Source organism: Cynara cardunculus (genome assembly GCF_001531365.2).
Source record: "Cynara cardunculus var. scolymus isolate 2C chromosome LG 13, CcrdV1, whole genome shotgun sequence".
In the NCBI taxonomy this organism is placed as follows: Eukaryota; Viridiplantae; Streptophyta; class Magnoliopsida; order Asterales; family Asteraceae; genus Cynara; species Cynara cardunculus.
Window position 1 is genome coordinate 4,039,538 of NC_037540.1, and position 12,071 is coordinate 4,051,608.

General features: G+C 30.7%; 1 protein-coding gene across 1 annotated transcript; it reads left to right on the forward strand.

Moving 5' to 3' along the window:
• The first annotated feature begins 3,214 nt into the window (after positions 1-3,214).
• LOC112524323 (probable inactive receptor kinase At1g48480) lies at positions 3,215-5,293 on the forward strand. The gene is made up of 2 exons (XM_025134102.1): positions 3,215-4,484; positions 4,568-5,293. The coding sequence occupies exons 1-2, from the start codon at positions 3,215-3,217 to the stop codon at positions 5,104-5,106; spliced, it is 1,809 nt and encodes a 602-aa protein (XP_024989870.1). The 3' UTR covers positions 5,107-5,293.
• Positions 5,294-12,071: the final 6,778 nt, after the last annotated feature.

Genomic DNA, 12,071 nt, shown 5'->3' on the forward strand with positions numbered 1-12,071 from the left:
TAGTCAATGACGTAGATTTTTTTAATCTAAAATTACTCTTTTTTTAGTCTAAAATTAGTTTTCACTGGATTACCCGGGTACTTAAGTGTTTAAAACTTTACATCTTAGGTACCAAAATGAAAGTTTTGAAAGTATGTTACCCAAAATAGAAATCAAGTTAAAGTACGTTACTTTTTCATGCAATTTACCCTTTTCTAATAAATATTAGATTATGTTGATTAAGGAAAATATTATTTTTGAGAAAACCTTTTTACATATGTTTTTAAAGAACCAAAAACTTAATACTTGAAGGTGTTATTTGTTTATAACTTGAAGAATTTAAGGTTGTTTGGTTTATGCTGAGAAATGAAAATGAGAATGAATTTTTATAATTTAACTGGAATAAAAATTCAGGTTTTTAGAGGGATGAGCTGATTATATTATACTAGAAGAGTATTTGCGCAATGCAGCAAAACACATCTCGATTTTAATGTTTTATTTTATTATTTGTTTCTGTCGATGTTATTATATGATTTTATGCGTTTTTAAGAAAACAATAATGATTTTAATTTTGAATAAAATGTAAATTTGAATATATCATAAACATTTGGAAAAAAAAAATATATCAATGTTAATATCAAATCAACTATTTAAAAGTTCTCATTTTTTATTTAATTTATTTTTTAATAATGAAATAATTTATTTTTGGTTTAATAATATAACATTTTATAAAAATAATAATTAAGTATTTTGTTGGAACTCAATGATTATCTTAATTATATTTTAGATTTTTTATATTTAAAATGAGATATTTATCTTGTATTTGATTATGTTTATCTGCAGTTAGTCACATGAATTCAGATATGGAGTTTTAATAAGTTGTACATACACACATTCTACTTGTAATCTTGAGTTTTAAGTAATATATGCATTAATAAACAGTAATTTACGCATAAAAAATAATTTTTAAGAGTTTTTATCAAATGCTTTATAATATAATATAGATAAAACCAAACAATTTTGATTTTAATTTTTATTGACTACTGCTTATTTTGCCTCTAACTAAATATAAATATGTGTTTGTTTACGGTTTAACCTAATCAATCAATTAACGTGTTACCTTTTAAACCACTAGAGTTGTAATTTTCACATTCAATCAATGCTTTTACGTTTATAAATTAGACCATTATGTTATAATGTTTATTTATTAGTAGTAATTATTAAATTTTTTTTATTATAGTATATATTTTATTTTTATATTAAGAATGTTTTAGATATTTGATTAATAGTAATTAAAAAATTCATTACACTATATGTCAAAGGGAAGTAAGGAATTTTAAGGGGGGAAGTTCAAAAAACTAAATAAACTATTTTTTTTAAATAATTTAATTCTTACATTATTATTTTAAATAAAAAGGTCATTAAATCTTTTCATTTTGAATGATTAAGTCCTTAAATTATATTTTGAATAAAAAAACCATCAAACTTTTTTGATTAAGTCTCTGATTTTTTTTAATAAATAAGCATTGCACTCTTAAAAATTGATTACCTACTTCATTTTAACCTAAAAATGTTATATTAACCGACTAATAAAAATTCGATAGTTTGTTTATTTTTAAAAAGTTCAGGGTCTTAATTTTTTAAAATGTGAAAGTTTAATGATTTTTTCATTCCAAAAAATAATTTAGGGACTTAATAATTTAAAACCATAAATTTTAATTGATTTTTTATTAAAAAATATTTTAAAAACTAAACCATTTAAAATATGAAAGTTTATTGGTTTTTTTTAAACGTTTTGAAACTATCAAGTAGGTAACATGTGTGTTTTTGTTAAAACCATGAAGTTTGGTTTCAAAGTAATTAATATTTAATATTACATTTTGTTGTCTCAAAATAGATCATTATTGGACTTTTTGTTTTAATGTGGGAGAATAATTTTATAAAAATGAACCTTCTATTTTTTTAAAAGTTAAATTATTCCAAACCTTTTATTCAACATATAAAATAACAGCTAATAATTGATCATTTGGTATGTAAGAAAATGCATTTGATATATGAGACAAGTTATAACAGAAATATATCAATAAATTGTTACAACATTAAACTAAAATAAGATGGAATTAACTTAAACAAAATGCATTTTTATCCTATCAAAATAGATAGAACAGAAATAAGGGACCATAATTCATTCATTCATGCATCATAAAGCATCTCCAATGGACGTTTTATATGAACCCATTATTTGTACTTTTTTTACCAAGTCATTTTTAACTTTTCAAATTAATAAACTACACATTCTTAGGGGTTGTTTACCAAACACTTATTCGGGTAAGTGAACACCGAGTCTCATTACCTTACCGGATGGATATGGTAAGGACTAAAAATCTTACTCAGTAAGAACGAGACAAAGACCAAGAGTTTTACCCGATAAATGAGGACGACGACTCTTACTACGGTAAGCGCTTAGCGGATAAATTGTTGCATACGATATCGTTTTAATGGACTAAAATCTTACCTGGTAAGTAAATGATAGTGATAAATTTACTGATAAGTGTTTATCGGGTAAGTATTTGGTAAATGGTCTCTTAGTCTTATAAGAACCCATTTTGTGTCTCATATATAATATAAGTTATATCTATATCTCTATATATATAGATATTAATTATTATATTAGATAAAAAATTCAAGAATATAAGAATACATAGACTTGGGATTATGTGAATCTAAAGGTTTTTCGTGAGATCCATAAGACCAGTTTATGTTCATTGATCAACTTTATAAGCTAATAATCTAATGGTCTAAAGTTACACGGTGACAATTTTATGATTATTAAGAAGTCTTGTGGTAATTTTGTGATTATAAATATTCAGATTGTAGATTTAATCTAAAGATTAATAATTAGTTTTATAAGTTTCACAAAAAAACCTTTAATCTCACATGATTCCAAATTGAAACGATTAGGAAGGTTGTTATATGATAAATAATATAAAAAGAAATGGTTAGGAATTGTTTTGGAAATTTAATATGATTTGAACGTGTGTAAAGGCACAAACCCCCAAAGGAGGCTCGTAGAAACTCTCTGTTTTCAAATAAGAAACAATCAACGTGGTAGTCAACAGTCAACGCACAACCCTCTCCTTCTTCCCCTCCTCCATGCAGCGCCACTTCCACGGCGCCATCGATTTCAAAGTTTCTCATCAAAACCCAGAAACCCTTTCAAGCATTTCACTCTCTAATGGAATTTATCAACCTTTTTACACCCATTTTCCTCTGTTTTCTCTGTTTTCAGTTTAATGTCTCCTTTTCCGATCTCGCCGCCGATAGAGAAGCCCTCATCAGATTCAGCTCCGTCGTACAGGGAAACACAATCCGGTGGAACAGTTCCGACCCATCGCCGTGTTCATGGACCGGAGTATTATGCGATAACGCCACCAACCGTGTTACCGGCCTCCGCCTACCAGGCGCCCGCCTCGCCGGAGAAATCCCACCCAACTCCATTGGAAACTTGACCAAACTCCGTAGACTCAGCCTCCGTGGAAACCTCCTCCGCGGCGAAATCCTACTGGACCTGGAGAATTGCTCGGAGTTGCGGTTCATCTATTTGCAGAACAACCGATTATCCGGCGAAATCCCAGCGACCTTTTTTAGGCTCTCTAATTTAATCCGAGTAGACATCTCCAGCAACAATTTTTCCGGCGAAATATCGGCCAGTTTCAACAATTTAACCAGACTGACTCATCTTTATCTAGAAAACAACCAATTCACCGGACCAATTCCTGATCTGAGCAGTGAATTCTCACAATTCAACGTCTCTATGAATAACCTCAATGGTAGAATCCCTCGCCGCTTTGCCAATCTCTCGGTCAATTCATTCACCGGCAATCAACAGTTATGCGGGGCCCCTCTAAGTTCTTGCCCAAATGAAAGCGAAAGCAACAAGCTTTCCGGTGGAGCAATCGCCGGAATCGTAGTCGGGTCAGCTCTGGGATCAATTCTTATCATTGCATCAATTTTCTTTCTATGTAGAAACTGTCACAAATCAAGAACCTCAAGGCAAGCTGTTCAAGATGCAGCGTCATCAATACCACCATCACCGGAGAAGCCACCGGCATATGACTTCCGGAGTCCTGATCATATTCTACCAACTGATCATTCTGGTTCAGATGGAGGGTATTCTGCTCGTCCAGATAATAACGACGAATTAACGTTCTTTGGGGAAGGTGGTTTCTTGTTGGATGATCTTTTGCGGGCGTCCGCAGAGATGCTCGGAAAAGGGACTGTGGGTACAACTTATAAAGCATACTTAGACAATGGTGGTCAAGTAATTGTGAAGAGACTTAAGAACGTTTGTGTTTCTAAAATGGAGTTCACAAAGAAAATTGTTTACTTGGGGAAATTGTACCATGAGAATCTGTTGCCCATTAAAGGGTACTATTATGGGAAGGAAGAAAAGCTTCTGGTTTTTGATTTCATCCCCATTGGGAGCTTGTCTTCAGTCTTGCATGGTAAGTTGTACTATTGTGCTTTAAACTTGTACTCTGTTTTCTTGATTTCTGGTTTTGGGGTTAATTTGCGTTCTTGATTTCAGGGGAGGAAAGATCCCAATTGACATGGGAGATCAGAAGTAGAATTGCTTTACAGATTGCTTCTGCGATTGAACACCTTCATTCTCACAATCTTTGTCATGGAAACATCAAATCGAACAACATTCTTCTCGCTAATGGCTTTCAAGCCTCTGTATCGGAGTCCGGATTGATCCAACTTGTTACCTCTTCCACCCCGAACTTATCAGGGTATCGTGCACCGGAGGTTATCGACACCCGGATAGCATCCCGAGAGGCGGATGTATATGGGTTTGGAATACTTTTGCTTGAACTGGTAACGGGTAAAGATCCGACTGTTCTAATGAACGAAGAAGGGATCGATCTTCCGAGATGGGTTCAGGGTGTGGACGAATCAAGGTGGAGCTCGGAGGTTTTTGATCTGAATTTGCTTACGAATCCGAATGATGAGGAGAATATTGTTAGGTTTTTGCATGTTGGCATTCGTTGTGCTTCTCAGGTTCCAAAAAGACGAAGTTCTATGATGGAAGTGGTGCAGCGGATCAAGAAAATATGCAAAGATTGAAGGGTTTTTTTTATGTGTTTATAATTCCACATTTGGAATTTTGGTGTAGATTTGTTCAAGATTGGTTAATGGAAAAGAAAATATGAATTTTTTGTTGATTGATTTGAATGTAAAGATTGCATTTTCAGAATTGTAGTGGAAAAATAGTAATCAAATCAATTGTCAAAAAAGAGAGTTCAAATTTATGTAAACTATGATAGTTATCTTATAATTTTAAAACTGTAAAGATAAAAGGTGTTATTTTTTTACAACCCACATGGACCAAATTTGCAGTTTACTCTGAAATATACTTTTATCGAGAATTTCCGTTCGTTTATATATTACGTATGAGATTCAAACGGGAGTTGGAATTACACAAATTTATAAATTTTATATTTACACAGAATTTTACGAAACGAGAAATATCAATTAACTATGACAAATAATTTCAACGTAAAGAGACAATCTTTGAATAATACTGTGTAATTTGGTTTCCATTTAACAAAATCATATATTTTAAGTAGTTTTTCTTATGAAATTAAAAAACGTTTAAGAAAACAATTTTAAAAACATGTCATTTTAAATTTTGAGTAAATTACGGATTCGGTCCCTGTGGTTTGGTGGTTTTACGAAAATGGTCCCTCAACTTCATTTATTACGAATTAAGACTCATCATATGTCATTTTATAACAAATTGGTCCCTTCTTTTAATAGTCATTCAGTTCCTTCGTTAACTTTAAGGCCATTTTTGTCCTTGTACTTCTTTTTTTATCTTTACTCAAGGGACCAATTACATAAAGACCACACAAACCACATAGACCAAATCCATAATTAAGTTTAAAAAATAAAAAATATAATTTTTTTACACTTTAATTTTATTAAATTAATTATTTATTATAATTTAGCATCTATCAATTAATTATTATACTTTAAGTTTAATTCTAATATATAATATATTTTCTTTCAAAAAAAAATATGTATTAACATATGTATACACGCATGCGTGCAAACACATATATATACGTAGTGAGGTTCAATATTATAAGGGAAACTCATATCCATCAACTATTAGATTAAATCATTCAATGTTTGTCATTAAACAAACATTTATAACAATATTTTTTTAATTAAAAAACCTTACCATCCCTAATTTTTATTTGAAAAATAAATAAAAAGCAAGCAAAATTAATTACACCACATTGATATATTTTTTCATCTTTTTTTTCCAACGTTTTCTCTTGAACTCAAATTCTATCTCTCAATGCAAACTAAAAAAAAACCGGAAAATCATGGAAAAACGGATAAAAAAAAAATCAATATGGATGTCAAATTAGTAAAAAAAATATGATTGTTCTTTTTGGTGTAATTTATTTCGCTCGATTTTTGTTTATATCTTGTCTTTTTTCGAATAAAAATAGGTGGATAGTGAGGTTTTCTTAATTTAAAAAAATTTATTGTAAACGTCCATTTAATTAGATTCATTAAATCAGTTAATCTAATGATCGCTAATTTTATGTTGAATCTCACTATATGTGTGTATCTCTGTGTGTGTGTGTGTGTGTGTGTTCGTGCACGTATAGATGTAAGTAATATATATATATATATTTTTGAAAGAAAATATATTGTATATTAAAATAAAACTTAAAGTATAATAATTAATATATATTAATGTATAGTAATTAATAAATTTAATAAACTCAAAGTATAGAACAAGTAATATTTTTAGTTTATTTTTTAGACTTAATTAGGGATTTGGTTATTGTGGTTCGTATGGTTTTTACTAAATTGGTTCCTCGAGTAAAGACAAAAGAAGAAAAAAGAACGAAAATGCCCTCAAGGTTAACGGAGGAACTGGATGGCCGGTTAGAGGGAGGGATCAAGTCGTTATAAAACGACACACGACAAGTCCTAATTTGTAATAAATGAAGTTCTGGGACCATTTTCGTAAAAACCACCAAACCACAGGGACCAAATCCGTAAATTTCTTTTATATGGTCATCTATTATTAATTAGTTTTTATCATTAGTTTATAAATTAACTTTATCAATAAGAGTAAGTTTATTTGCTAACAACTAACTTATCAATCAACATCTTAATTTTTTTTATTTTTATGTGTTTGTGACGAGCAGGTGCAAAAGCATTATATACACGGAACTAATTAATGAAGCTGGTTAGTAGGGTCATGAACGTTAAGATATCTCATAAATAGAAATGGCAAGACCTCGATGCTTGGTATGAAAGGATTACAATTTATACGCCAAATGGGATTTTCCGATTTTCACATTTGAAATTTTGATTTTTCATTTAGATGGCGTTTGTTTTTTAAGAGGTGTTGAAGTCTGAATTCTGAATTCACTTCTGATTTTTAAGAGGTGGTGCTGAAGTATGAAATCTGAATCAATTAGAGTGTTTGTTTTTTGCGTCTGAAATCTGAAGTTTGAAGATGAGAGATCGAGAGTTGATATGGATCGACAGTTGACAGAGTTGAGAGTTGAGAGATCGAGACAAAATAGTTGATCCAGAGAAATCGAGCGCAAAGAGATCAGAGTAGGTAGACGACGATTTGGAATAAGAGGTAATAAGAGGTTTCTCAACCACTTAAATTTTCAGACCTAATAAGAGCTTTTAAGCTCTTAATTGAAAACAAAAAACAAACACACTGAATCCTCTTATGTCTGACCTCTTATGTCTGACCAATTCAGACTTAAGAGGACATTAAGAGCTTTTTTTATTAAAAACAAAGAGCCCCTTAATATGTTTGGTATGAAATTAAGTTGGATTATCAATAATTTATGAACTTGTTTATTTTATATTTGTTAGATCAGGCCGTAATAGAAAATACAAAGAACTTAATTGGAGCAGAGTTTAATCCATATATGAGCCAAGTAGATATATATGGTTGGTTCCAAAAACAATATCAACTGTATGGTAATATATATGCAATTGAACAACCTTAATAGCCATGCCAAAAATGTTAAATTAAACAAAAACTTGAATAATGTTTGAAGATCATTGAAATCCGAGACTGGAATTAATGAACGAATTTGAACTAGCTACGAGATTAGTTCCCGATCAGCACACAAGCCCTTGGTCCAACTGCATGTGGTGGTTTAGCTTGTGTGTCATAATAATTCTAGGACCTGACCCTCTTAACAGCTTCAAGAACATCATCGCATCTCACATGGTCACCACCTAAAAATATGCACATAAAAACATAATCTAGACATAAATATTTACGACATAAATATGTAAAACAATGATAATCATTTTGTAAGTTTAAACAAACCTCTGCGAGCAGTAAGTCTTTTAGATTCATTACCAATATTTTCAATATCAGCACCGACCATGCCATCAATATATGAAGCAATTGCTTTGCTTTCCTCCGTGGTTAAGTCTTTCATGTATATACCAAAAATCTTTCGCCTACCATCTTCGTCTGGTTTACCCATTGCTATTGTGTTGAAGAATCGGCTTGATCCCATCAAAGTTGAATCCAGTGTTGCAACACCTATAGACGTTAGTAGCAGCTAGTCCCAATATCATGATTTCATCGTCTTTGACCTTATTCATCTCGTTGAGAAGCTAATACAATTAAGAACACATGGCATGTTCGTTTAGTAACGCTAAATATCTTAGGAACACAAGAACCACCCCTTTTCTAAGTATTCATGAGGAATATAAATAATCATTAATATTTGTGACGACATTTATCATGAATATTTTATCACGTTATTCACCATGAATACCCAAAAAAAGGGTGGTTCCTGTTCCTGAAGCCCCAATCAACAGAATCCCTCTAGGTAATTTTGCCTTAAGTTTCATGTTTTTACCATCTTCTTGAAGCATTAAGACAGCCTACAAAAGTTCAAACTACTGCAGGATTAATCAATAATTAGCCAACAAGACCATGTATAAGATGATAAACTAAAGTAGGTCATAAACAGCCATCATGATGTGTTAAATACCTCACCAAGTTTAGCTTTGGGAGCATCAACACTCTCCACATCATCAAATGTTCTTTTTGGCAATTTTGTCATCTATGTCATTCTAGCATAAATAGGTTGACCAACATGCTTATTAAATGAAAACAAAATCTTGAACTTCCTGGGGCCCAGTGCCAATACATCAGACAAGAAATTGTCCATTGATCTAGTGTGTTCGCCTTCTCGTTCAGCTTCTTAATAAACTCATGAATAGTGTCTCTCATTTTTCTTATATGATCTTGCAGCCACTTGGAAACTGATGCTTTTGATGACTTTCTTGATCCTGAGTGGCTTGGTGGACTTTCAGCATCTTGATCACCTAAACTGGTCCTAAAGAGTGAAAGAGAAAATCCCACATAAAAAAACAACCACTCATGTTCTTGGGTGAATCTTTCTTTTAGCAGCTTGCATATTATGGGCATACACATTTATACACATATGAGTATATATATATGTATAAGCATAAGTTACATACATTGAAAATATTGCATTGTATTACGAGTTTGTAGATCATGTAGTTCCAACTCGGATGAGGTATAGGGCCATGTCGAAGGTCATGTATGATGTACCAACATGAGATTCCAAACCGGCCCCAAAATTTTTGGGACTCAATTATATATATTTTGAATTAACATTAATTATCTTAAATTAATGAATTGGCATGTATCTCATGGATCCTATAATTTTTGGAGTTCTTAAATGATTAAACACACACACACACACACACACACACACATATATATATATATATATATATATGGAATAGTTCAAACGAGAACATTCATGTTTTACGAAAAATACGAGAACACTTCTGGGCCTCCAAATTAATTAACACGTGATAAAAAGTAGAATAAAAAAAAAAATTTAACACATAAAAAAAATAGAACAAATGAAGATAAATTAGTATTTGTCCATAATTTTCGGTTATCTTAAATTTATTTTTATCCCTTACATTTTGCTATTATCTCCGGAGACTTTTTAGGTTGATGCGTCTTGTGTCGATAATATGTGATAATGATATGATTTTGCTGTGATATTAATGTGATAATGATTTGATAATTTGAAGATTGTTTATGATATGATTTTGTTTGTGATAATTGTCTAATAATTATGTGATTTTTATTGTGATGGGAATGCAATAATGTTGTGATAATCGAAAACCAACTATGATCATGTTTACCTTAATCGAGATGTCTGTTAATTATGTGATTCTGTTGTGATAATTATTTGATACCGGTCAATGTATTATTTGTATGTGATTTTAAAGATAAAGATGTTACTAAAATTACATATAAATACGAAATTAATCATATGATTATCCTTATTTAATTACTTCATTTTCTTTTAATTTTAATTCTGACTTAAATATTTAGAGACCCATAAATGTTCTCACATTCTTGTAAAACAGAGATGTAGATAATGAGATATATTCGAAATTAATCACATGATTATCCTTAATTAATTACTTTATTTTCTTTTAATTTTAATTGTGGCTTAAATATTTGAAGGTCCATATATATGTTCTCGTATTCTTGTAAAATAAAAATGTTATAGTTTGAATCTTTACGCACACATACATACATATTGATAGTTATATTTTCTTGGTTAAAAATTTAAGTTAAAAAGTCTTTTATCTTTATATTTTGTGAATAAATATGTTTACTTAACCTATGTTCTATTTTGTAGAGTCCAGCCCAAAAAGAAAAGCAAAAACCCAAGTTTTGGCCTATCTTTTGTGGACTTCATCAAGCCCAAAGAGAGCCATATCCTCTCCACATTTTCATCGACCAGAAGCAGTTTTCGATTGGGGAGGCGGACAACAACAGTTCGTGGGATCGAGGGAGAAAAGGCAACAACATGTCGTGAGCGAAGACAGCAAGGGGGTCGTCTGGGTTCGATTGGAGAGGCAAGAGGAGATCGATCAATTGGGCGAGGACCACGATTTTCTCATCAATCTTCTGTGATTCTTTCGGTAAATCCTAAAATCTTTAGAATCAGTAACCTAGTTTAGCCATGTGTTGCTAATTTATTCATTCCAACATTGATTTAATTAGGTTTTGATTTGTTATTGCTTTGAGATTTCATTGTAAACATGTTTGAACAAGCTTATTTGCTTGATTTCTGAACTTAATGTTAATCATATTTGGGTTTTCAATTAGTTTAGCTAACTTATTGGAATTCTCTTTATGAAATGGTTATTAACAAATTTAGATACGTAATCGTCTTATAATTTTGATAGAGTAACGCTAATATTCATTTGGTTTTGATAAGGTTCGCAGATTGAATATTTGAAATCTCGCGATTTAAGCCTCGATAAGTCGAGCTTATGGCTTTGAATTGGTACTTTTTCTAGTCCGGTAAAACTAATCACATCTATGAGTTTAAGAGCTTATTTAAACTTGTATTTGTGATTAAGGGTTGATTAAAGAACTTATTTTAATCAAAGATTATCTATGGAAAATTTGGGTCGTTAGAGTTTGTTAACGATAAAAACCAATTCGGGCTTGTCCTTTCCGTTTACATTTTTGGAATCGATGATAGGCACTAACATCTTAACCGTTATTGAATCAATGTTGGGTCTTTAATAAATTGTTTTAATTTATATTTTATGGCATGTTTAGAGTAATTAATCAAATCCAACACCCCCCTTCGTAATTATTAGTTTTTACGTTTTCATCGTGTACTTGATTCGCTAGTCGTACAACGTTAGACCGAGTCTCTGTGGATTCGACAAGACTTACACTACTGTCATTAATTGGAATTTATTATTTGGTGTACTCGGCTACCGTCACATATAATACAAATTACTATGAGATATAAATTATAAAATAAAATATTGTTATAATATATATTTTATAACTTTTAATATATATTTTTAATGAGTTATGAATTAACGTGTATATATAATAAAATATTGTTATAATATATATTTTATAATTTTTAATATATTTAATACATATTTTAAATGAGTTATAAATTAACATATATATATATATATATTAA